Source organism: Carassius carassius, chromosome 26, assembly GCF_963082965.1.
Source record: "Carassius carassius chromosome 26, fCarCar2.1, whole genome shotgun sequence".
Taxonomy (NCBI): domain Eukaryota; kingdom Metazoa; phylum Chordata; class Actinopteri; order Cypriniformes; family Cyprinidae; genus Carassius; species Carassius carassius.
The window spans coordinates 3,732,050-3,759,470 of NC_081780.1; the positions used below are offsets into that span (position 1 = coordinate 3,732,050).

At 36.4% G+C, this 27,421-nt stretch overlaps 2 protein-coding genes across 9 annotated transcripts in view; both read right to left on the reverse strand.

Annotated features, from left to right (window-relative positions):
- Positions 1-248: 248 nt before the first annotated feature.
- On the reverse strand, positions 249-8,850 carry tnnt2e (troponin T2e, cardiac). Of its 3 annotated transcripts, none has more exons than XM_059510745.1 (13): positions 6,097-6,135; positions 5,846-5,863; positions 5,719-5,742; positions 5,225-5,251; positions 5,087-5,108; positions 4,935-4,992; positions 4,077-4,193; positions 3,921-3,998; positions 3,725-3,838; positions 3,513-3,625; positions 3,331-3,421; positions 2,156-2,196; positions 249-531 (listed from the first exon to the last, which is right to left on the reverse strand). In XM_059510745.1, exons 6-13 carry the CDS (start codon positions 4,986-4,988, stop codon positions 486-488), a joined length of 654 nt encoding a protein of 217 aa, XP_059366728.1. In that variant the 5' UTR covers positions 4,989-4,992; positions 5,087-5,108; positions 5,225-5,251; positions 5,719-5,742; positions 5,846-5,863; positions 6,097-6,135; the 3' UTR covers positions 249-485. The 3 variants fall into 3 exon arrangements, with proteins under 3 accessions (XP_059366728.1, XP_059366729.1, XP_059366730.1); XM_059510746.1 differs by lacking the exon at positions 2,156-2,196 and adding an exon at positions 1,823-1,860 and having other exon boundaries at positions 6,097-6,133; XM_059510747.1 differs by lacking the exons at positions 5,719-5,742; positions 5,846-5,863; positions 6,097-6,135 and adding exons at positions 7,378-7,382; positions 8,800-8,850.
- A 2,029-nt stretch (positions 8,851-10,879) lies between these two features.
- The window catches only part of LOC132105550 (non-muscle caldesmon-like), a 51,870-nt gene continuing 35,328 nt past the window's right edge, over positions 10,880-27,421 (reverse strand). For 2 of the 6 annotated variants that reach the window (XM_059510740.1, XM_059510741.1), the window contains exons 4-16: positions 26,558-26,894; positions 26,439-26,474; positions 26,149-26,361; positions 24,611-24,708; positions 23,091-23,361; positions 21,881-22,021; positions 19,747-19,790; positions 18,968-19,043; positions 18,717-18,854; positions 18,490-18,585; positions 16,935-17,003; positions 14,955-14,991; positions 10,880-12,283 (exon numbers count right to left, since the gene is read on the reverse strand). In XM_059510740.1, the coding sequence (XP_059366723.1) occupies positions 12,270-12,283; positions 14,955-14,991; positions 16,935-17,003; positions 18,490-18,585; positions 18,717-18,854; positions 18,968-19,043; positions 19,747-19,790; positions 21,881-22,021; positions 23,091-23,361; positions 24,611-24,708; positions 26,149-26,361; positions 26,439-26,474; positions 26,558-26,894 (1,570 nt within the window). In that variant the 3' untranslated portion in view covers positions 10,880-12,269. Of the gene's footprint in view, positions 12,284-14,954; positions 14,992-16,613; positions 16,658-16,934; positions 17,004-17,208; positions 17,293-18,489; positions 18,586-18,716; positions 18,855-18,967; positions 19,044-19,746; positions 19,791-21,880; positions 22,022-23,090; positions 23,362-24,610; positions 24,709-26,148; positions 26,362-26,438; positions 26,475-26,557; positions 26,895-27,421 lie in introns of those variants that run through there. The other 4 variants (XR_009423958.1, XM_059510743.1, XM_059510744.1 and 1 more) reach the window with 4 other exon arrangements.

Consider the following 27,421-nt stretch of genomic DNA (forward strand, 5'->3'; position numbering starts at 1 on the left):
CAAAATGCATTTCTCACGGAAGACACATTGAGTGAATGCTTTTTGTTTGTTTAAGCAGGTCCTCTTTATATAAATGACTTTCATTGGTTTCATAATTATTGAAAAGAGTTATTATTAAAATCATATTGGCTCTGCACGTTTTTCCTTTGCAGTGCTTATGAATTACTTTTGCATGTGTTGGAATAGTGATTGATAAACTGGTTTTGGAAAATAATGGATAAGTTTGTAAGAAAGAGTCACCGGGACACTTTGTAGGCAGTTTGACTCTTTTAATGTTGCAGGGATAAAATGAATGATATGACTGCAAAATACTTGTGTGTCTAAGACAAAAAATCAGGAATAAAACTGGACATCAGTAAAATATGTCACTTTACTGTCTCTGCATGTACAATCAAACAGGACAATGGTTTTATGACTACAAATGCATATGTGAAGAAGGACACAAAGTGCTCTGGATCTCTGTGGTGCCTCGATTCGCTGCATGTTTACCTCAGCCTGCCACCAACCTTGCCCTTTCCACGACCTTTGGCACTGAAAAGATAAAAAAAAAACAACATCAAACCTGCATATGAAAAATAAAAACTTTTGAGATAATTGTTGATCCTTTCATCAGTCAATTGATCTACTAAATCAGAGCATGACATTATGCTATTTAAATTATTAAAATTATTTTTTTTCTAATGAAAATCCATTTAAATTTTAACTTGCAAATTAGCTAATTACACAGACTATCGGAGCATACCCTAATTAATATTCATCATCAAATCTATGAATATTAATTAATACTACAACCATAAACCAAAAATGATTCCTGTCCTTACACATTTGAAAACAAGTGAAGTGGAAACTAAATTAAAAAACATTATCAGAATATCAGATCACAAGATTAGAAGAGACACATTTCAAACACATGCAAGAAAAAAGCATCACTCATTCGCATGCAGTCCATGTTTCAGTCTTGTTTTGGCCTAATGTGTTTCTTACCCTCTCGTTCAGCCTACAGATTCCGTCTCCCGAGGCAAAATATTCATTCTGAACTTACCGTTTTACTGGAGTCTCTCTCATCTGTGTCCAATCAATATATTAAAGGAACAGTTCACCCAAAGATTAAAATTTGCCGAAAATGTACAAACACTAAGGCCTTTCAAGATATAGATGTGTTTATTTCTTCAAGTGAACAGATTTGGAGAAATTTATCATTACATCACTTACTCACCAATGGATCCTCTGCAGTGAATGGGTGCCGTCAGAATGAGAGACTCCAGTCCATCAGTTGTAATTTTGAGAAGTGAAAAGCAAGAAAGATATTCATCAAGATGCGCCCATTCACTGCAGAGGATCCATTGATGAGTAAGTGATGCAATGCTACATTTCTCCAAATCTGTTCCAATGAACAAACAAACTCATGCACATCTTGGATTTTTGGGTGAACATTTCTAATAATTTATATATTTATCTCCATATATGAATGTTTCTGTCAGTTTATGTGGACAAATTCATGTACTGTATGTGTTGGTGATGAAAATAAAGTACTGAAGGAGCCACTTGAACTGGTCCTATTAGGATTGAGTGTAAAAATCCTAAACGTTTCCCCGTTTGACGCTGGGATTGAGCTGGACCACATGCTCCAGCCTCGCTCCGGTCAAGATCGTATGGTTTCATCGTGCCTGGGATCTGAAAGGAGCAGGGTCTAATCGAGCAGATCAAACCAAAATGGCTTTGTCTTGGTTTGCTTAACGGCAACACTTCCTCTGCTTCCCTCCTCTCACCCAGACCTCGCTGAAACCAGGGGAAAGTGACCAGTGTGGCTCAGGGTACTTACCTCTGGTGATCTCTGACTCGAGCCAGAAGCTGAGTGACCTGTAAGGGACACATACGGAAGTCTTGCTGAGCACAAAAGACAATTTCAACATGACCAGCTGATGTGGAAACCTGTGGATTCTCAGACGTGTGCTGCCTCATTACAGCCACAAGCACGCCACCTCCCTTCACCCACGGCTGCGACCGATCGAGAGCCCAGACCCGACACAAATCTGACCGACAACAGTTACTGACAGCAGGCTACACAGCAAGTGAGGTTGCCGCCCTCACAGCCAGTTACTGACAGCAGGCTACAAAGCAAGTGAGGTGGCCGCCCTCACAGCCAGTTACTTACAACTTTTGTTGCTCAATGATTCGGGCCTGGAGAACATTCATCTGGAAGCAAGTCACAGTTTTAGACAGGCAGGCCTTGGACGCCTTTTTCACAGTGCCCAAGTGGGAACTATTTTACAGACTAACCCCTGGTTTCACAGACTGGGCTTAAGACTAGTCCTAGACTAAAATGTAAGTCTGAGCTGTTTCCACTGAAATAAACTTGCACTGACTGATCTTAAAAATATATCAGTGCCTTTTTAGTTTTAAGATGCACATCGGTAATGTTTTTTTCTAAGCATGTTTATAAAAATTACTTAAATGTCCTAATTGATCTATGGTCTAATCCTGGCTTAGTCTAAGCCCTGTCTGTGAAACCGGGCCATTGTCTTTTAAAATTAAGATGATCCACAAATGATTTTAATTCCATAATGTGAATATACTGGTGCTTTTAAGACCTCCAGGGTAGTTCATGTTTATGAGTTTTCATGTGCATCAGCTGCATTCAGATAACTTTGGTCAGAGCAAGATGGCGATGTATCTTTACTGCATAAAATCCAACTTTTTTAAACTGTACATTAATAAAGTTATTAATAAATGCACAGTGTTTCTGCATACAAAAACAAAGCTTTTTATCCAATTTAAGAATGTATTTTAAATTTAATTGTTATATATTTTAATATAATTGTATAATACTGATATATTTTACATTTGTATAAGTGATTATTATTATTATTATTATTATAAAGAAATGTAAATAAAATTGAAAGAAAATCCAAAGTTTATTTTTTTTTGATTTTGTGGTGATATTCATGTGCATTCAACTAGTAAAAAAATGAGTGGGAACTTGTTGAATTGTGGAAAAGTGATTTCTGTATGTCAGAGCTTGGCTGTTGTCATTCTTGGATGGAAAACCAATTAACTGTTCACAATAACACCAAAAATGTGAATGAAAAGGTAAATTAACTTGATTTCATGTTGACTTTAAGTGATTTATGTTGTGTCAAACTATCAAAAAAATATAATCTATTTATTTTAGCTTAAATATATGACCAGCTGATGCTGACACTGGAAATTTTTAAATTGGCTCAATGGGGCCAAAGAAACTGGTTATTTGCAACAAAAACACAACATACAAAATTCATATTGACAGTGATTCAAATCTGTTATTTGTCGTTGTTTTATGTCAGCACTTACGTCATATTTCTGTCTCTTCAGTTTCTCGCTGAGGTCAAACTTCTCGGCCTCCAGCTCCATCATCCACTGCCAGAGCTCACTGGCCTTCTCTCTGCGAGAACCAATCAGAAGCTTCGTCAGTGGCCATTTCCACAACCCCAGATGATGTGACTGTGAGGAGATCATGTTCGGCGGTGGCTTACTTCAGTTTATCTTCAGACAAGTGATCGATGTTGAGTGGCTTCTTCCTCTCCGCCAGGATCTTCCTCTTCTTCTCTCTCTCCGTCTGTTTCTTCGCCCCCTTGCGGCCCTCACCCTGCAAGACAAGATCGATAGTGTTTGATTCACTTTAACTTGCTAATTCTGCGCTATTTGCATGGTGATATAATAATAACATATGTTTCTAGTTCTAGACCTTCTGCTGGATTCCTCCGTACTGGTGTGTCTTGTTAGTAAGGACTTTCTTCTTCTTAGCGTCTTCATCTTGTTTCTTCCTCTGTTCCTCTTGCTCTCTTCTCTCCTTTTCTTCCTGAAGAGGGACGAAGGAATGAGTTTCTCTACATTTCTATGCTAGCACTCAGTATTATGGAGGTAAATGGCTGCTCACTCACAGCCAGACGGGCTTGTCTCTCTTTCTCCTTCTCTGCACGGATTCTCTGCTGCTCCGCCCTCTCAGTGCGACGCTTCTCCTGCACAGATGCAACACTGTCACTCACAAGTTATTTAGCACTTTAGCACTGGATTAGATCAGTTCTTTCAGGACTTACGATTCTGTTGACCAGAGCGATCAACTCCTCTTCATCTTTCTTCCTCTGGATGAAATGAGCCTCGATCAGAGACTGAAGCTCAGATAAATCCTTCTCCTGACGCTTTCTGTGGATGTCCTGTTACACACGCATGAAAGCAATGTTTACACTAACATACAACTCTATAGTACCAATAATAGCATCCGTATTTTACAAATCGTGTAGAACATGGTATAAATGTGTGGTTTTCAACACATGACTCTTGATTTTACTCCTGAAAAGACCCAAATGGTGAAATGGTGGGTGTGTGAAAAGCTTTGCAGTTCTAAATGAGTCGGAAAAAAAAAAGAATTTTTTTTTTTGTCCTTTTTAACACTTAGTTTAATGTTCAGTTATGAGTACTGTTATCCTACAATGGATAGTGGAAATAATATACATCTAGATTTTTAGTATTATCATTTAGCGATCAGTGGCTTGCCTGTACATCTTTATCAGTCTACAACGAGGACCACAATGGAAATAAGTGTGTAACTTTCTTGTGTTATCCTAGACAGTTCTGATTAATGTATAAATGTCACTGTGATGGCATCTTCTGTTACTGTCTAATAAATTTAATAAAAAATTCAATCAATCAAAGGGCTTGGTCACTACATTGGATTAAAAAAAGTTACAATCTTAGACAATACTTGCAGAAATAAAATCCACATAATAAAGTCATATGGAAAATGTAATGTCATGTATCACATAGTATTGAAAATATTTATCATTAATAATGTGCTGGTTAACATAATACGGTGTAGTATAAGCAAGACACCAGTATTTCATTCCAAACACTTTGAAGCAACTACAGGAAGTGATGTAATTCAAATCCAAACTCACATCAAAGTCCACCTTCTCTCCTTCAGGAATCTTTGGAGCAGCGATATTTGGCATGAATCTATAAAATAATTGTTAGTCATGAATGCTGACAGTGTGCAGTATTCACATATAGAGATAAACATAAGAAAGAAAGATATCAGAGCAGAACATACTTTGGCCTAGGTTTTGTCTCATCTGGGGATTAAAAAAATATACAAAATACATCATCACTATGAATATGATGCAGAAAGTGTGTTACAGATTCCCAGAGAATCAATCAAATGTGTGTGTGTGATTTGTGGAGCAATTACCTGTGGCCTCCTCCTCCACTGGAGCTTCTGTTAGATGAAGACAGATGAACAGACACAAATTCACATTAAGACTATTTGCATGAACTCATTTTAAGTGTTTCAAGAAAAAAAAGAAAAATATATATATATATTTTGGAATACGAAACGATCCAGAACTAAAGAAATGTTTTGATTTTGAAACAAATGGCCGGCTGAATATGACGACCCAATGTTCTGACAGCAACAGTCATCACTCATGCGATTGAAATGAACTGATATATTACTTCATAACATACAAACCTTACTAATAAACAGTTTCTGTCCTCCAGCCTTCACAATGACACATCATGCAGTTGCAATGGTGCTAAACATTCGATTATCACATTTTGTACCCCCTCGTGGCCCCCCTCCATCGTCAGGCCCAAAAATGAGAATCTGAATATCTGGAAACCTTTGCTAAATGTTTTATTCTTAATCTATATTCTATAAAAGAATATAAACCTGAGGAGCTTTACCTTGTGGTTCAGGTTCTGGCTCCTCTGTTCAGATATGGGATAATTATAAGTGGTTAAAAAGAATGAAGATTTACAGACACTTGTATATACAAATAACCATAATATTAATAAGAACTGAAATAATTACCTTCTACTTCGGCAGGATCTATTATAAGAACAGCACATCAGTTAGTTTACAAAAACTGTAGCTTCAATTTTTTTTTTTTGACATATCAACAAAAATCCTGTTAATCAGGAGCAGATATTCTTTTATGTATTCTTTTTGGATAAAACACGTTGATGCAGTGCTTTAAAGACATTGTACCTATGATATTATTGTTTTTAAATCATAAAACATTTAAACAACTGAATTAACAAATCAAAGAAGGGACTGATTACCTTCCTCCTCAGGGGCTGGTACTAATATGAAAACATTACATGAATTACTAAACACCTTGCATTGGTGATTGTATATTTACATGTACAGAAAATCACCACAAATGATGCAAGCTTATAATTAATTTTTTAATTACTAGAAAAAGGTGAATTTACTCAAAATAATGCAATGAAGTTGCTAAAGTATGAAAGCTTGGTTCTGCCACAGAATAATAATAATAATAATAATAATAATAATAAAAATCTCTAAATTCCTTGCAATTTTGACTTGCTTAGAACTGCGAGAAAATAAGTCTGAATTATGAAAAAACTTCACAATGACCTTTTTTATTTTTTTTTTTTATTCTGTGGTTGAAATGGCCTTCCATACTATGGTCTTTTTTATCACTAAAACAATTAAAAAGTGAGTGAACAATGAAATAACGTGTGCATACATTACTAAATACAATTAGTATATGTCATGACAAATTTACCTTCCACTTCAGGAGGGGTAATGATAGAGTAAGTGAAAGAAAGAAGGAAGAAATAAATAATTGCATAAATGAGAATGAATAAGTGAATTAACTGTGAAAATAAACTGAAATATCTACATGCATGCATGTGAAAAACTCTAATCAATGAAAAGGCAACTGGTTTTCTAATGGTTTTAGGTCACATATGTGGTATCAAAATCTAATTTAATCATATTTTGGAGTTAATCTTAAATTTAAACTCATGCAGGAAAAGCAACACAACACATACGAACACGGTTTTACCTTCCTCTTCGGTTTCCTCCACTACAGTGTGAACATAATAAAGATTAGTAGCAAATACATTCAGAAGCATAAAGGAACATTTGCATGATCAAGATGCTGAATCAAGTCAACAGATCATCTTGAACCTTTGTCAGAACATTGAGATCCACCCAACAGCTTGAAAATGACATTTCGAGAAAGTTCATATTCAGAATCTAATGCCATTTGCGTGATTATATGGACCAACAAAATACTTGCAAACTAATATTTGATTTACAGACTGTTATGGACAGAATGTGGGAACTGATATCTGAGACTAGAGGAAACATAAGACATACTTGATATTAAAATGTCACTCTACACAAAATTCTATTAGTTACTTGAGTAACTCAACGCCAAGTGAAAGATCACAGTCAAAAATAGCACAATAGCATGCAGAACTTCCATTGGACCAGCCTCCGTTTCCATGAGGACATAATTAGTGATTAGTGCATGAATAAGGCTAATGTTGATGCTTTGAGCAGTAGCTACTCATCTTATATTGGCTTACCTTCCCTATCACATGGTGAAGAGAGAAAAAAGAAAAGGATAAACAGGTAATTCAATTAAAAAGATGATACATGAAACTGAGTTACACTCTCAGAAACAAAGCTGTCACCCAAAAGGGAATGTTCTCACAACTTTCACTAGCATTTTGTTTAAAGTTTTAAATTAATATTAGAACAAAACGTTCTTAAAGTGAGCATTTTTATAACATTATTAAGATTTGAATACATTTTCTTATTGAGAGAAAACATTGTTGAAAATTTTTGGATGTTTGTTATGATGTTATTTGTACATGATGAATGTTCTCATAATGTTGAGAGAAAACTTTCATAGAATATTAAAAATAAATGTTCAAATAACATTTTAAAAAGTTCTAAAAACTTTTAAATAACATTCTAATCATGATAAAAAAAACAGTGATTTTAATGTTCTAAGAACGTATACAAAATAAATGTTCATATAACATTTTAATTTTGGGCAAAACATTTAGTAAAACATTGTCGGAAACATTTTTCTAATCATTAAATAACGTTATGATCACAGCGAGTAAACTGGACAGGTCAGCCAGCGTTTTAGAAACATTTTAACAGAGTTCCCACAATATTTTTCTAACCTAAATAATAAGGTAAATAAGAAACAAAAATTTTAATTTTTAGATTTGTACCTTAGGGCATACTTTCACTATTTCTGCTGTATACAGTATGAGCACAGAATTGTATATCCCACATATAATTCTAACTTTAGGACTGTTTTTATTTAACCATTTCTTGCCCGACAATTACTATTACATGATCGGACTATTAAACTTTAAGACATTTTATGTAAAATAATTCAATGACACGCATGTGGCAACAACGTCACACTATAGGCTACTGCTGTTTCAATTATGTTAGTAGGCCTATATATATATATATATATAGAGAACACTCTCAAAGATAAAGGTTCCAAAATAGGGTTTTCGCAGTGATGTCACAGTAGACCCATTTTCCCAAAGAACTATTCAGAGAGCATTTTAAAGATCTAAAGATCTAAAATAAGATCTAAATCTAAAAATTTTGCGGAATTAAAAGTTTTTATGTTAACATTTCTTCATGGAGATACTTTTAGAATACAGATATGGTTTAATTTTCCGCTGAGAGGCTAAATAACAGAGCTTGCAATACAAACGTGTCAGTCGTTACCATAGTAACATGAGATGCTATGAGATGTTAACAGAGTAATTAGACAACTGTGCTGAGAATTACGGGCCATGTACAGTTTGTAATCACCGAACCAGGTTTAAGTTGATATATAATTAGAAACGTTTCTTACTGTCTGACAGCAAAAAAATCAGCTATGGACTTAACTATTGTTAAGTTTAACAGTCTATACTTTGCAGTGTTCAGTATTCCATTCGGAATTCAATAAGTATTGAGTTCATACGTACTGAACTTCTTCCTCCATGACTTCTTCTGTGTCAGCCATGACTAGTAGATTCCTGATAAAGTAAATGAGTTTCAGTTATAAAAGGACATTACATGCATGTCTAATGAGTTTATTCAATTTCAGTTTATTTCAGCATGTATTAACTGTAAAACAAATCCTCTTTAAACTTCTGCCAGTGACCCTGATCCCAGAGAACAATAATCTTTATGTTCAACATTGTTGGACCATAACAAGTATTCGTATTCATATCTGTGTTTAACAAGGTTTGAAAAAGCAGCATCGCTGTCCTGAAGACTATCCACCAAGAAATAAATCACACTATAAAACATGTGAGTGCAGGAGGCTATTTTCGCTTGTAACAAACAGTTTGGAACAGGTGCTCCACACTTTGCCAGAAAATGAACTTGGCTGATCTCATCCAGGCCTGACATTCATTCTCCGTGTAAATCAAGAGTGAGTGTGTCCTTGGCATCTATTTTTGAAGCACATTGTTTGTGCAGGACATTGTTCCACAGCCTCTAATGACGTCAAAGACCTGTCTAAATTTAATGAAACACATTAGGATTATATAGTTGTCCCACAAAGTGAGAAAAGAAATAAACAACACTCATAATTGCTTGTAAATTTCACAAAGAATTACATGAAAATGAAACATGACATTTTGAAGCAGTATTTTTTGTAAACTATATTGTTTTATTTATAATGTTTAGACCCAAGTCACAATTAAAAATATGTGAATGCCATTTTATTGGGCAACAAAATATTAAGTAATATAGCAAGTTTTAAAAGAAAAAACATTAAACTTAAAAAAATAAAAAAATTATACATATATATATATATATATACATATATAAATTTATATTTTTTATAAGAAAGTAAATTATTTATGATTTTCACAATCGAGACAAAAAGTTTTTTATTTTTTCTAAGTTTCAGAGAAAACAGATGACTGGAGTTAATTTAAATAGAAAATACTATTTCAGCTTTTCTACTTCAAAATTCCATGCTTAATTCAATTTGCTACTTGATTATCTCTAAGTGAAAATCAAATTTTTTTTACATAAATTTGATTTCTTTATTTTTAGTGTGTTGTAATGAATGACAAGGAGAACTGACCTTCTAAAAATCACCAAAACACAGGCTGATTGACAACTATTACAAAAAAGAGGCCAAAGGTCAATTTCATTTTGCATCCCCTTTGTTTGATATTTGCTTTTAATGCAATAAAAACATATACTGTATAAATGATTTTTTGAGTTTAAACATGTTTTTAATCATCTTATATTCACTCAATATTTGCAGCTCAATAGCTGTTGGGGTCTTCAGCCTATCTTGTCTGATGGCACTCAAACTGATGGCTCTTCACAAAGAGATCATCTTGGATAAGGGTTGATTTTAAATCAAGTCCTCGTGATAATGAGAGCAGCTAGCAGCAGCCAGAGGTCTTGAGCGCAGCATCTCTGACCAAATCCAAGTCTTTGCAGCAGATTAACCATCTCACTTTGGAGTTACGTGCGTTTTACATTAATAAGCCAGGGCCGGTCGTACTCCATCCGAAAGGCTGGAAAATCACAGGCTGAAGGTGGCAGGAATGTTGCCGTTGATAGTCTGTATTAAGCTGCATTAAGGTAAAAACCCAAAGCATGCAAACCGCCAGTCTAGTCCCTCTGGCGAACAAGACAAGCATTGCATTGATGATTCCACAGACTATGCCATGCAAAGGAATGAAGAGGGTGATCCTCAGGCCTGATTCACACATTATGGGAAACTTCCCACTATCAATATAAATTGCAATTGTTGATTTTAGTTATGAAGAAACTGTCAATTGGATCTGATAATAAAATCTGAAGCCTCTTACCTGAGATCTCACCAGGAAGAATAAGAGATGGGGTCTTATCTCGAGGGTCCGGGCAGCATACAGTTTCAAACTAACCCAAGGCTCACCTAATACAGACCTGCCAGATCATGTGACCTCACTGCTTTGCTCTGATTGGCTGCCAGAGCTGAGCCTATTGTTAGAGGAAGTGGGGCATGCCGGTTATGTGATATATGGCTGCTGGATTGAAGCACACAATCACAGGTGTTTTTCATTGGTCTCTTTATTGTGGTCACTGAGACAATGATTACAAGTTGAAACATTTGCTCTGTATGGAACTATTGGCTACAAACAGTCATATTTGTAACAAGGTAATTGCAATTAAAGGTGCGACTTGCATAGTGTTACTCTGAAACAATACATAAGTGTTGAATTTTTTTTTTTTAAAAACTTGATTGTCAAAAAATACAAGCAGAATACAGGAACTTTTAACATTTAGGGACATTAGCAAAAAGCTACGGCGGCAGAACTGGATATTCTTTGTCTGACAAAAGATGTCAGAAATGAGACGCGTTTAAATGACAGCATTACTAACGTTCTGCCAAATAGCACTGCATTGAAAGTCGACGACATCCGTGTTGCAATTTAGTATGAATGATTGCAACAGAAAGAAGAAAATTATACACTTGAACATTAAACATGAATTTACTTCGTCCTTCTCGTTGGATGGTTTTGGATTAAGCAAGGCCTTGCATTATATGCAAAAACTGTGAAATGTACTCAAATATAAGCCAAAAAGTGCACTTTCCCTTTCTGTCGAGTTTAACTGTTTTTAACCAATACCGATTATTCCACATGATTAACACTTACAAAAAAATGGTCAAAAAGAACTTTCAGACCACTGTTTCCAAGAGTAAAAAAGCCAAAGATAATGAAATAATGCTAATGGTATGACTATAATGGACTTCTGAATTAAAACTTGCTTTGATATAAAATAATATTGAGAGCAAAAGCAAAGACCATTTTGTATCAAGCAGTAAAATATATAGTTAATTACAAAAATGTTCACTATGTGCTAACATATATTATTAAGACAATTTTTATAATAAAAAAAAAAAGTGTCATTACGACAAAAAGTACAAAATACAGCTAGACTACAGGTGCTCATATTCGGTTTGGAACTGGCGAACAGGCATGAAATGCAATGTGAAGCTTTGCTTTAGTTATAAATTAACAGGTGAGAAGGGTTACTAACATGTTTAAAATGAACGTGATTTGACAAAAAAAAAAAAAAACAGTTCGGAATGCAACTCCTCGTCCTCCTTTTCAAGGAATCTGTAATGTTTTGAGTTGGCTGCTGTTATATAATTGTTATATAATCTAAACAAATAACCTTGTTGCTTGTTTTCACAGCCAGAAGTTACATGCAAAGGCATTGCGTTTATGTTATGATGGTGCAATACCTGTGACCTGTGAATACAGTGATAAAATAGATATATATTTTTTTTATTTTTTATTTCTCTTTTATACTGTGTCTACTCACATAGATCTTCCTGGCAGTATAAAATGCTTGTATTTTTTTGGTATAAAAAAAAGAAAAAAAAAGGAATGTTGTGCATTCTCTTGGTCCCTGCCTCTCTGGCGTCTTTGAACGGTTAATGGCCCATTCCTGTTAAAAGACAAAAGAGAAATTTATAATAAATACAAACTGAATATGCTATGCAGGACTGTGCATGTATTAAATAAAAAAACAACTTTGAATTCACAAAAAAGGCTGTTGTTTATAACATTTTATTGACCAAATAATACTGAATAAAATAAGTAGCATTGTCTTCACAAAAATATTAAGCAGCCCTACTGCTTTAACATTAATACTAATAATAATAAAAAAAGTTTCTTAAGCTGTAAATCAGTATATTAGAATAATTTATAAACGATCATGTGACACTGAAAACTGGTGTAATGATGCTGAACATTCAAATTTGATCACAGGAAAAAAAATATTTTCTTTATTTTTTTTTTTAAATAAGTTTTTGCCGCATTTTTTATCATGTAAATTCAGCCTTGTTCAGAACCAGTGAAATAATTGCATCCCTAGTATGTCAAATTTTACCCAAATTTACAAAATATTAAAGAATGATTATCATACAAAACTTGTGTAAACATGATTGTTGGCTGTTTTTATGGGACCTGGTCATATTTTGTCCCCTTAAAAGGGTTACACCGTGTGTTTTTTACATTCTTTATTACGCCTAGAATCTGAGACAATTAAAAATCTTTGTACCCTTATCTGTGTATATGTGACCTACACCCTTTTATTTTCCAAGCCCCAGAGCTAAAAACAGCTCAAAGAATATCTTAAATGTGCAGCGTCGGACCATTTTTAAGTGGCTGGAAGGATTTAAGTTTTCATGACATCTGGCATACGGCATGTAGGCTCGCTAATCTTCTACCGCTCCATACAGTAATGTGACAAACATGCAGCTTTAGCCCTGCTGGCACTGACAGACGCCCAGAATCCTGGGCCTGATACTGAGACGAGCTGAACGTCAGGCCAGGCTAAAGCGCACACCCGAAGGCCACCGCGTCCTCTTCTAGAGGAACAAATGGCTGCTATTCAAAATAGAAAACAATGCCAAAGAGGCAGCCAGTGAACGACGTGCCTGCAGTGATGATTTATCATTGGCAGGGACTTCTGGCAGAGTGAATTGTGGGTGTTGTGCAATATGGCAGAATGTGCCCTTCACAGCAAGACTTCATTTTGACCTCTGTGACCCCTCAGGGACACAGATAGATATAAAGGCTATAATGCAAACACACAGGCACAATGATTCTCACAAAGTGTTCTAACCAGGCAAGCTTTGGGCTTTTTTTGTTGTCTAAAACCTAAAAGCTAAAAACTCCTTCAGGTAAATCCACTAGGACATTTTGATGATCACTTGGTTTCAATTGACCTTTAAAGATTCCTTTAAAGGGATACGGCTAAGAACCTAGCATGTTCTTTACCAAGTCTTGCCTGTCACACAGGGGCTACCGCTAGCTTTCACAAAAACCTGCCGAAAGAGCTGTCTCAACAGTTCTCTAGTAGCAATGCCCTGTTCTAGATAGGTATCAGAGGATACCTGGGTGGAGTGGCGCCCAAGATAAACGGGGCTTTAACCGACTCAAGAAAGGGCACGAAGCCTTCAGCTCTACCCCGGGCCGAGGCCCTACAGATAAGTTGGGTATGTAGCTTAGGCCTTTGGCCGTAAGGGATAATGTCATGGACAGCCGTCTAACCGTCCCAGGGGCGACTCGCAGTCAAATTGTAGAGTTGGTACTTAGTGTTTGCCATGATTCTGGCCTGCACTCCCCTCAGTATGGCGGCGTGGGTATACTGTTCCCCAAAGCGACCCCTAGAGGACGCAGTTCGAAGTTCCCTTGACAGGGAACGTCTCAGGTTACAATTGTAACCATGGTTCCCTGAGAGGGAACGAGACACTGCGTCCTCTAGCTCCCTGCCATGCTTCGGACGCAAGCTTCACGAAGAAGATAAGTGACGGGTCCTACGGGCGCGTATTTATAGTCGCGCCGGTAGTGACGTCAGAGGCTGTCGCCGGCCAACACGTTGGCGTTTTTAAAAGTATGCTTCAGACACGGGTCACGACGAGGTGTTCCCCAAAGCGACCCCCAGAGGACGCAGTGTCTCGTTCCCTCTCAGGGAACCATGGTTACATTCGTAACCTGAGACGTTTTTCATCTGTATTTTTCATCTTTCTTGTTTTCCAATGTAAATGTATAAATATTTTTAAATGTATAAATGTATAATATTAAATCAAGATGCATTTACTTGAAAAGCTAGTTTTTCATAACTAGATAACAAGACTCATCATGTCCAGATATGATGTTTATTGTTGTTTTAAGCATTTAGCTCAGTATTATTCAATTTCTCAGAAAACAAGACTTCAAGTCTTCAGTTTGAAACTAAATGTAACATAATTTCTAGACATTTGAACTGGAAAACAAAAAAAAATATAGAGGAAGAGCAAATTTTCTGCCATGCATGCAACATTTAATGCCATTATGAATTTAGGACTTTCTCTCTGATTTAATTTGTAGAAGGATGAATCAAGATGTTTTACGACCTCTTTAAGTCCTGCAGAAATCACAAAAACACTTGGTAGCCTAGCCCAGTGTGAAATCTTAATGAACCTTACTTATCATAAAAGTATACGAAGCATTAAATACGTTGTAATTGCCCGTGACTATACTGCATCACACAGCAGTTTTAAGCTGACAAATAGCCTTTTGTTGGAAATTAGACACTTTACACAAATTAATTTTATCTTGTCGTCACTTACCATTGGTGACAGATTTGGTCTCTCCTCTGCTTGTGACCTGGGTGAGGTTTAAATCAAAAAGAGAGATGGAAAACGGGAGAAAGAGAAACAGAAACAGAGAGAGAAAGAAGAAGATTAACATAAATACAATCTAATGTGCTAATCAGAGTGGCTGAGCCCTTCCCAGCCCATCCATCTGCAATTCCACTTACGCCTTCACAATTTATTTCACATTTCCTTTTTAACATACTTCTTTTGTGCCTGTGTGCTCCAAAAAGTCATCAGTGAAAGTGCTTGTGGCCGACATGCTGCGTGTACAATGACAGGAACATGCTTAGCATGGTTTCATACAGCGCTCTTTTTCCAGATTCACATTCAAATGAAACCCTCATTCCTTCCACTCCTGACCAAATAGCACTGCTGGTTTTGTTAACATCAGTGCGGTTATGACCACAGATTTCCCTTCATTAGGGTCTTTACGTCACCGTTTACCAGTCCTTTAAGCACTCAGGGCCAAAACTGCAGTCTGTGGCTAACCGTGGCCTTGGCCTGATCTTGACACCTCGCTGACAGTCCAGCAGTGAATTTTATTGTGCCCCAACCAAGGATAGAGCTGCCCGCTCCGAATGACTACCATTATTATCTGTTTGATCTGTGGATATAAAAATATGAAGGCCAGGGCTCATGGGAATGCCTTCTCAGGTTCAGACGATGGGATCGACTCGAACTGGTTTCTATTCATGACCCGTGAGCGTCTGTGTGTGTGTGTGTGTGTGTGTGCACGACCGCCATGTTTGGTCAACTGGATCCCAAGCTGGTGTTAAAATAGATCTTCTCACAATAGGCAGTCCTTTGTTAAGGGGTGAAGGGTGACGGGGGAAAAAGAGAAAATGGAAGAGAGAGGAAAGGTGAAATTGATTCTTCGCTAAGCTCTGCCCTGCCCTCATTCCAACAAGCTTTTGCACATTTTTAATGAGCGTCTATGAAAGTCTGCTGTGTCTTTATAATTTTAAATGGAATTTTACATTTATATTATCTTTAAAATATAGATTTAATTATTATTGTTGAAATAATATAATATAATATAAATATTTGTATATATTTCAATAATATTTAATAATAAATTAATATCTAATTAATATCTAATAATAAATAATAATTCAGTTATAATATTAACACAAGCCACCCATTATTTTTTCCTTCACAAGATAAAAAAAAAAAAAAAAAAATCTTGACCTATAGATTTGCTTGAGGGTAAATCAATGTTAATTAATTTACACGAAGATTCAGGTCAGCAGATGCAATAAGTTAACAGTACCATTGTGAGCTGTTTAAATTTTACATTAGATGTTACACAAAAAGATTCTTTGCAATGTCACACGTTTTTTCACTTCATGAGGACATTGTACTGAAAAATCTCTCTGTTTCCTAAAATAATCTCCTATTAGATACATTATACTGTTTTCTGAGTGAGCAATGGAAGCTTAGGTGATTTTAAAGCACTTCCTTTCTGCAAACAAACCGCCAGCTCTTGTGGCAGAGAGTGAAAGTGCGAGAGAAGCTCTGTGAAGAAACAAAAGAAAGAAAAAAAAAAGCCAGTTCCTAAGCCATCCTGTGATAAATGCATGAAGTGTGGCTCATCAAACACTGTACATTCCTGTGCAATAGAGTAACATTTACCTCCTCAAGGTGGTCAGATCTGTAGACAATTAGCAAGGGGATGGCTTAAAACACAAAACACACAGGCAATGTTATGGCAATGTTATTCTCTGCAATTATACTGCAGATATCATGCTAGAGAGTGTGTTATGACTGTAACTGTCTCCAAAGGCCTAATGGCATGCCTGAAGGGTTGTAAAAAACCTACAGCCTGTTGTTTAGACAAATAAGTGCTTTATTAATTCATTCTAGGGGCATATGAAAAATGTTATGTGTATAAATAACTAAGGGAGAGAGAGAGAGCAAGTAGGGCTGATTGGGGGAAAAAATATGTTTGGTTACCTTGGTAGCAGAGGACCCTTTGTTTTCCCATAGATTGCGTTTGCTGGTCACGTCGCCCGGTTTCAGGTCCTGCAGGAGGGGAAGGGGTGTAATATCAGTCGAGAGATGGCCCTGAACTACTCAACTCATGTAAACACACACACACACACACACACACACACACACACACACACACACACACACACACACACACACACATGTCAGTCTGAGAGAAATGGCATAAGGGATGCCAGTGTCCTTATGGCAGAGGAGCATGCTTGGAGGGGAGGGATGTTTCCATACCTGATCTTCAGCAGAGAGAGAGAGAGCAGAAGAGAGAGCAGAGGAAAGAAGCCCAGGGGAAGAAGGAAAGGTAAATCTAACAGTGGAAGAGAAAGAGAGAATGACAGAAAAAACGTGAAGATACAGGTGAGACGCACCATTCATATGACAAGACAATGCAACTTGACTAATATGACATGTATACAACAGTTAAAATATAGTTATTATGAAGCAATGTGTTTTATTTTTAAGTATTTGGAACACTTTGAAAATATCTCATAATATATAAGATATGATAATGTTTATTCATCCAATAAATGAAGTACAAATGTAATTATATAATAATATTATATAGCAAAAACTTTAAATAAAAAAAATATTTCAATATAATTATATGACAGACAATGGACAAAATCGACCAAAAAAAAAAAAAGAGTTATATTAAACTGTAAGGGATAGTGTGACCAATGTGCATTTGGGGGTTTTGCACTTGAGCAACAGGTCAACGGTCAATCCCATTATGGTAAACACTATGGGTGAGTGTAAATGAGGCGTAAACTCCCTGTGTAACCTTATCCTGGCTTATAAAAAACAAAACTAACAATACCGCCCCTGGATGAGAAAAAAAGTACCCAGAAATTAACACAGTAGCTCTTTATTCTGTAAAAAGATGAAATTTATAATGCCAAACAGCTGCGGTTTTAATTGTAACTACTTATTATGACTGAATTTAGATGTTCATGACAATTATTTGCTTCATTTAACTAAGACTATGAAGTCTGTAATTAAACTGGCATATTTTTTACATCATAATAGACTTTGCTGATTTAACAAATCTAGCTCTGGATGGTTATTGTGATCATGTTCAGTATTTATAGTTGTGTGACTGTATGTGCCTTTTGACTTCAGATTCCCATATCAACGTTCAAACTGCTGCACTAGACTTCTAAGTTAACACAGACTTGTGCATTTAAATATATTTATAGCTTATTTTCATATTACAGCAGACAGGAACGTAAGAGAAAGCCTGAATACACCCACTCCTTTATTGACTTCTATGTGATTACATGACAGAAATAGTCAAATGCACATATAAACATCTGAAATTACTCTGAAAATGCACCCATGAATCTCTTTCTAATGTTTTTTAACATCTGTTTTAGTTCAGTGCTCTGTATTTTTTCCCTTCGGGATGAATCAGTACCACTAGGTGGCACCAGATAACAAGACTCATCATGTTCAGATATAATGCACATAGAGATCATGGGTGTGACGGACAGGGTCAAAGGCTTACCGCAGGTCTTCCTCCTGACATTTTGCCCGTCTCTGGAGTTTTATTCAACCAATCGTTGATGCGGCCGGCCACGCCCACCTTTATCCCAGCTGCATCCTGTACAGGGCGGAACAAAACACTCCCTTCAAGGTTAAAGTTCAGAATGTTATGTTGGACAGGAAATGGGTCCAAGAGAACAAGTGGGGTGTCCCTTTCCCCACCCATCTATATGAATGAACATCACACACCTTGTTGGTGGACGCCGGGCTCCCACCAGAGCTGAAGACATTTCCCTTCTCCCACATGCTCTTGATGTTGCGAATACCGTCTGTCACCACAGGAAGATCTATGGCAGCTGATCTGGGAGATCTGACCTCTTTGTTGCCCTGAATGGAGGGAAAGGCAGAGATTACACTGTGCTGTCTTCTGGTGTCCTGTGTTTATTTTAGCTTTATCTTTCGCTTGTGTTCAGTTTGAGAGAGGATGATGTAGGCCTTACCTGTACGGCGCTGGTGTACTGCTCTAATCGGTTATCAATCTTAGACACCACAGGTGCGTGAGATGCCTTCACAGAACTGACACACACACACACATGCATACACATCAGAACATGCTGGTATTTATAAGCATCATTTTCACAATGAAAGATTGTAGACTGCAAATTACAATTAATCAATAGTTCATGTGTTATAAATAGTTTGCGATGGATGGATAGACGGATTGAGAGAATGACAGACAGACAGACAGACAGATAGATAGATAGATAGATAGATAGATAGATAGATAGATAGATAGATAGATAGATAGATAGATAGATAGATAAGAGTGTATTTCGGATAGATGCACATGGTGATGGATGGATGGACAGATCACCTCCTATTTTTGCTAAATATCTTTAATATTACTAAATAATAGCAATTATATGGGCAGTAAAGCTGTCTACATTGTTCTTTCAGAGGCAGGACTGCTGTTCAAGGCAAACGGTTATGTGCTAACAACAAAATGTAAACAGTTGCTTTCTGAGATCATTGAATGAGGGACGAGTCAACATAACTGTCTGTGGTTATCAACAATGTGCCACAAGTGATGTCGAAAGAGCTTAACTTGTTTTGAAAGCAGAACATTCTTTATCCAACCCAAAAGTACTCTGAATACTTCAGATTATTAATTGATCTAATTAATCTTATAGTTTGGCCCCTTATGGAAACATTTGTGTATAGAAGCTGAATAACATGTTTTCAAGAAAGGTCTGCGAGGAGTTAAAGTAGAAGCGATCACCTCTTCTGTGCTGATCTGTTGAGAAATTCTGCCCTTTCACCGATCTGGGAAGAGAAATCAAACAATGAATAGATTTAAGAAAGGTCACTGCTTTGGTCATGAGGAACACACACATAAAAACGCACACACAGACACTCACACACACACAGATGTGACTGTCTGTCGGACTTGGCTATTCTAAGAGGCAAGAGACTAGCCTGTTCTTTTCAGTATGAAACTGACACGGGGCCAGGAAAAGCAGGGCCCTTTTCAGTCCTCTCTCTCTCTCTGTGGGAACCGTGGCCTGTGTTTATGATATATGACAACAGGGCTAAGAGGGGGGAAAGTGTTCCTGTGAAGCAACAACAAAAACCACACAGACAACACACATACACAGCCCAAAAGCATCTCGAACCCCCCCCCCTTCTCCCCAACTGAATGTGGGAGTTCCTAAAATACTCCTCAGCAGGAAATTCCCCATTCTCAGGCATGTTTGAAACGGCTCCGTTAGAATGCGGTTACAGTAATCCTATTAGTCTAATGGTCTTCCTGCGTCCCCCTAGAGTTCATGTCTTGAGGAGCGCAGCTCACAGAAACACAACTGCGCCATTTTGTATTTTTTGTAAAAGATGGATCCTAAAGGGAAGAGAAGAAAAGAACTGTCTTCGAAAAACCACTGATGACAGGAAACCCGTATTCAAACATGCGAGAACCAGGAAAAGAATTTGGAAATGAGATGTATGGCATTAAAAAGCACCACAACTACAATATAGCGATGTGATACAATATATGGTATGGTACAATGTGGTATAATATTAAACTAATCAGTCTATCCACAAAATAGGAGTTTGAATCACACAAATGCATCACACAGCATGCAGTACATACAGTGTACATGATGACAAAGCAGATCTGTGAACGAATCATCTGTGCATGATGAATAGGAGGAAAGGGTTTCCTTTCAGCAAAGATATTACAAAGTAGATAGCATAAAAATGTATGTCATTTATAATAAAACTTTTTTTTGGTGTCCACCACAATACCATAGTAACTACATTTATTTGTGAATAAATAAATAGGATTGAGATCTGTCAGTGACATGGCGTTGTAGTTAGTGCATGCATAATTTTTACATTTATAAGAGAAAGTATACATTTTAGGTTCATTATATTGTATTATATTATATTACATTATTCTTATATATAAAATATAACATATATCATATCATATTATACTATATATATATAAGAATAATTGTCCTATAATTTATACTATATATGATTTATAATATTAGTGTAAATGATGTTCACATGTTCATAGTTTCTGCCTATAGTGTACATACACTTTTACATAATTCATCTGTAAAGTATGTTCATAGTACACTTATCTGTATATCATGCTAATAGTATTTAAAATCTGTAAATTTTGTCCATAATACTGCCTCATCTGTATATTTATTGTACATTTGTAACATAATGTAGACCTTGTATATTCTGTACTTGCCGCTTAATACACTTCTGGTTAGATGCTAACTGCATTTTGTTGACTTGTAATTTACATGTGCAAATGACAATAAAGTTGAATCTAATCTAATCTAATCTAATTTATATTTATTACATATTCATGACAACAGCCTATAATTATTGTATACTTAAAAATACGTAAAAAAAATATAATAACATTTCACAGTTATCATTAAGGATATAATATATTAAAATACCTTTCTAATAATATATTTATTGTGTATTTAAAAATACAAACAAATTATTCAAAAATTGAAAAATATTTCATATCCATTCTTGTCATTACAATTATATAAATTATAAAATCCATACAAGATCTCATTCAGAAGCTTTTTTAAGCTTAATTTCATATTCTGATGACAGAAGTGGCTAACATATTACTTTTTATGTACAAACAGTTACTCTAGTTATGTTACTTTGGGGAAAAGGGTAACAAAGAGGGCTATTCCCTTTAAACTAGCACAAACAAGCTTCACTGCACACCAGCTGCATAAATGCACAATCATCAAGTTGTTGTCCTCCTCATGTTTACAAGATATGGCAGATAATTGCTTTTCATTGGGACAGTGTGTGTGTGTGTGTGTGTGAGAGAGAGAGAGAGAGAGAGAGAGAGAGAGAGGGCAGCAGCTGACCTTCAGTGAGGATCCTCTGGGACTGACACACTTAAAGGGCTTCTTAGCCTCTCCGTCCACTGGATCCTCCACTTTCTGCCTCTTCTCGGCCGCCTCTGCTCTTCTCTTCTCAATCTCCTCCTTCATCCTCCTCTTTTCCTCCTGAAAAATAAAATAAACGCACATTCATCACCTCAAAGAGAGAGACGGCACACACAAAAACACCACCAGCAGAATAACTTGGGATCCCAGAACATGTCCTTTTGATAACGATAACGAGACAAATGAACAACAGAATCAAGACGGTCTCTCTGCGGAAGCGTAATGTGAACTGGCAGCCGCCTGCATTCCACAGCAGCTGGGGGATCATAAAGAAGCCTTTTTATTTACACCACGGTTTTTGGCACGGCCAACTAGCATCAGCATGGGGCCCTCTAATCTCTAATTAGTCCTTTTTTCATTTACTGCCTCTGTTCATTAGGAGCAAGGAACATATTTGCATGACAATGCTAGGAGCGGGCATCCACGAGGAGGGACGGCTGTGTTTCTGAAGCTCATGTGCACTCATGTGGAACTCACACTGGGTGTGATCGCACTAATGTTACTGTAAATGATGTGGAATTCATTTAAATTACGACGGAGTTCAATACTGATACTGTGAACACAAGAGTTTCAGAGATAATTGACACCACAGCCACAGGTTGCCTAATATCAAATTACTGTTAAAGCTAAGATAACATTATGATACTCTAAGCATAAAAGCACACAGTACTCACTAATACTGGGTACAATAGCCATTTTTCTTGTATTAGACTAAACCATTTTTATAAATTTTTTCAGTAATGAGTGAAATGTATAGCATAAAAACTGTTCAAGTGTTAGGGGTCATTTCATTAATTTATTGAATCAAAAAAACAGTATAAACAGCAATATTGTGAAATATTATTATTACAATTTAAAATAAGTTTTCTTATTTAGTAGTTTTAAAATGTAATTTTTTTGTGTAAAATAAAGATTCTGTTTACTGTTTTTAAGTTTTAAACTCTCAAAACAACATCCATAAAAGATTCAAGTACAGTTGCATGCTATTCAAAACGTAATGTTTACAGAAGTGACCTAATTTTGCTGACAAGATTTTCACTCACAGAAAAGCGAACCGAAGCAAATTCCACCGCGCCTGTGAAACAGCCCCCTGACCAGGAAATGAATCATTGACATTAAGTGAACACACCTCCTCTCTGGCTTTCCTCTCGGCCTCCTCCTGCTTCCTCTGCCGCTCCTCCTCTTCCAGCACCTTCCTCCTCTCCTCCCTCTTCCTCTTCAGCTCCTCCAGCTCCACCTCGGCCTCCTGCTGTTTCTGCCTCATCCTCTCAAACTCCTCGCTCTCCATCTCATCTCTTCTCCTCTTCAGTTCCTCCAGCTTTCTCTCGGCCTCCAAGCGAGCATCCTCGCTGTCTGCCTCGTCTGCCTCTGGTGCCTCAGGAGAGCGCAAGCTGCCTCGGCTGTTGCACAAACAAACAAGCAGCGCACCGTTGGTTACTTACACAGGTTATATTGGCCTGTCAGCAGCTTTACGTGTCCATGTTCTTTATGTTGAAAGAAAACCCAACCTGTTCACACACAGACCTAGTGAATCAGCACAGCCCTGACTGAGGTAACACAGTCTCCAGTTACAGCTGAGAACAGCCCACAGGACACGGCAGATCAGGTGACTAGAGTCAAATACTCCAGCACGCAAAGCGAATAGAGCTAAACATGTCTAAATAACCCACTTTATCTCAGCAAGGTCAAAACAGACAAACAAGACAAGTGGAATGTGATTATCTGTGTGTTCATGTTAATGTCCTGTACACAATGTCGACGGTGTTTTTATGTGCTTTTAACAACTTCCTGCCCTTAGATAACAAACATTAGATAAATATTTAGATGTGACCACGGAGATCATATCAAAGATATTTATTTATTAGTGCTGCCAAACGATTAATCGCGATTAATCAAAAATAAACATTTTTGTTTGCTTAATATATGTGTGTGCTTATTATGTGTTTATTAATACACACACATACAGTATGTATTTACATGTCTATATTTATATTCATATAATTAATATTACAAAAAAATATATTTAATATACAAACATGACATGTTTTTTTCTGAAATATACACTGTACATGCATGTGTGTGTATTTATATATACACAATAAATAGACACAGCACACATACATATATTATGTAAACCAAAACTTTTATTTTGGATATGATTAATCGCAATGACGGATAAATCGTTATATATATATATATATATATATATATATATATATAAATGTTATTGTTAGTAATTGTTTCAAGAAAAATGCATATTGGGTCTTGCGAGCGCTGTATATTTCTTCAAAGAAAAAAAAAGGAAACAAATAAAAGTTGATATATTACACAGAAAACTATGTTACATATGTAAATATGTATTATGTTTTAAATATTAATTTGCTGTTATCTGCAAAGACCTGATGTTAATGTGAAGAAAAATAAAGAATTTAGAAAATCTGGAGAATTTTTGCTTTATGTGTTCAATCTGCTGCTGCTGCAAAAAAGTCAAATAAATAATAATAATAAAAAAAATATTTCATCAATTTCATGCTGTGATTTACAGATCACAGGCTGCCAAATGTGGAATTCTGGGAACTCTAAATTGTTTGGAAAAAGAAACCCTGGACCATCCTAACACAATCATTAATTGTTTATATGAGCACTGACCTGAAAGTCCTCTCAGCTTTCTTGTGTTTGGGAGTGCTGTCCTCGCACACTCCTCCATTGGGCTGTTTATTCTTCCTCATCACATCTTCCTCTTCCATCTGCACACACAATTAGAACTGAGTTATGTGTGTATGTGACACGCACGTGTGTGTGTGGAAGAGTTTTGGAAGAACAAAATGTGGGTGCTGTTGGTTCACTTGCTGAATAAATGATGGTGATGCTTTCACACACACTTCCCATCAATTCCCAAAAGACATGCAGCAAGCAGTGAACACACAGTGTGCAACCGCTGACTATTGATTACACTGATCAGGTTTTAAACCAGCGCTGTTTTAATGTGAACACGACACACTGTGCTCAAACCAGTGCCTGGAGTGATTTAGGATTTTGGGGAGGAACATGTTAAAGACTAAGTCATGAAATGACTGGTGTATACAAAACTGTTAAAGACCCCATGAAATGTCTTGATGAATGCAGTTTTCTTTTTTTGTGTTTGGCATATTTCCAACTGAAACAGGAAGTTGTAAGGTTTGCCTTTTTATATTCAATAGCCAATAATCTTTATTTTCAGAGCATGATTTGCTATTTGCTACTGGAGGCATACTGTATTAGGTATGATTTTTATTGGCCAAAAAACATCCATGCCTGTGAGAACAAAATCAATATTGTCCGTAGATAGAAATGCTACATTCCATTCAACTTGGAAAGTTCTAAAATACCCAGTGAAAAAAAAAAAGGCACTGGTCTTTCAACTTGGAAACTGAGGCGGAAATCTTTGAACCTGACCTTTATGATGTCATGAGAATATGATGGGCACTCAAAATGCTAGTGTTGGCAATTTTATATATATATATATATATATATATATATATATATATATATATATATATATATATATATATATACACACACATACATAAATACACACACACACACTGGAAGAAATAACGTTTCAATGGAGTGTTTTTTTGCAGTGATGTCCCAGAAGAACCTTTTGTGTTCCCAAAAGAACCTTTCAATGAACATTTCTTAAAAGAACAGTTTTTTTCTTAGTGTAAAGAACATCTAAATAATCTAAAAAATATTTTTCCACTATAAAGAACCTTTTGTGCAACTTTTGTGCAAGTTCTTTATTTGTACTAATGGTTCCATGAAGAACCTTGAACATCCATGGAACCTTTCCACTCCACAAAAGTTTCTTAATAATGAACATTTTTATTCTATTTATTTTGTAGATTTTTTTTAAATGTTCTTCACACTGAGAAAAAAAATTGGTTCTATTATTGCATCAAAGTGAAAAACTCTTTTATTTTTATGAGTGCATGAATGTTACAAGTTCTTTATGCAACTAAAAATTCCAAAAAAATAACCCTTCTTTTTAATTAGAGGGGTCAAAGTACAGGCACACGCGCTAAATGTCACAAAACTCAACCTCCAAATTTCATGAGGTCTTTGCGAATGATATTTTCTGTTAATTTCTCACCCAAAATCTAAACCATCCTCCTTATGCAGTCCTTCAAATGCAACTCAACTCTTACCAAAGACTCGTTATTTTCTGAAACCTCATCTTTCTCAAAGTTTTCTGTCTCTCTCATTTCATCCACTCCATTCTCTGTCAATCCCTCAATCTCACTCTTTTCCTCCTGTGCACCCTCTGCGGTGCCATTTTCCGTCTCCAAATCATCAACGTCTTCATTTACAAGCACCTCATGTACTTCAGAAGAAGGCACTGCATCTCGCTCATTTTTGTCCTATGAATGGAACTGCAGTCACATGCTTTGTTGTGTTAAATGAGAGAGAAAAAAAAGAAAAACACTCATCATCATACCTCCTTAGGTATTTTAGATATTTCCTCAACGGATTCCTACAGGTGAATAAAGTTGAAATGCCATAAACAAAGCATGGTCTTGAGGTCTAACAAATCATAAAAGGGAAAGAAATACACACCTGTTCTCTCAGATAAGACCTCCGAGGCTTTTCCTCCACCAGCACCTCCTCCTCCTCCTCCTCTTCCACCTGTTTCACCTCCTCCTTGCTGTTGTGCTCCTCCTCTGGCTCGTAGCTCCGGCCGCGGCGCAGGCCTCCACTGCTCTCCTCCAGGCTGTGGCGGGAGGTCTGGCTGCTCTCTAGCTCCTCCTGTCTGTCCAGCGCCTCCATCATCCTCCTCTGCCTGCGCTCCTCTCTCTTGGCCAGGCGCTCCAGCAGGGCCTGCTCCTCATCGTCCCCCTCTCCTGTCCCGCTGGAGGTCACCACTGAGGTGGATACACTCTCTGTCACCATCATGCTATGAAGAATTAGCATAAGAAGAAAAGATGACAAAATCATTACAAATTAAATTATTGCACATATGACCAGTGCTTGACTGATATTAGCTGGCCAACAGCAATATCTAGAAAAATGGTGGCTAATATAATGCCTGAATATAAAAACCACCACTCGGACACACCTGACAAATATGTAAATATATTTAAATATTGTAAATATATATATGATTATGCTTAAATGGTTGAAATTAATCTTATGCTGATGCTAATAATCTCAAAATATTGGCCACTTATATTCATTTTATACAGTATTTTTTGTGTTATAGTTTATCTTTTAATGAAAATGTTCTATATATTTAGACAACATTTTGTTATTTATTAAGTTTAGTCGATTTTAAAATAAATAGCACATAGTATTAGAAAAACTAACACATGCATTAGAAAACATTTTTATTTGATGATAATGTGCAAAATGATCTATTTTACTGTAGCAGGCCACAAAGTTATTTATATTTTGAAATAATGTATAAATATTTCTTAATGTGTC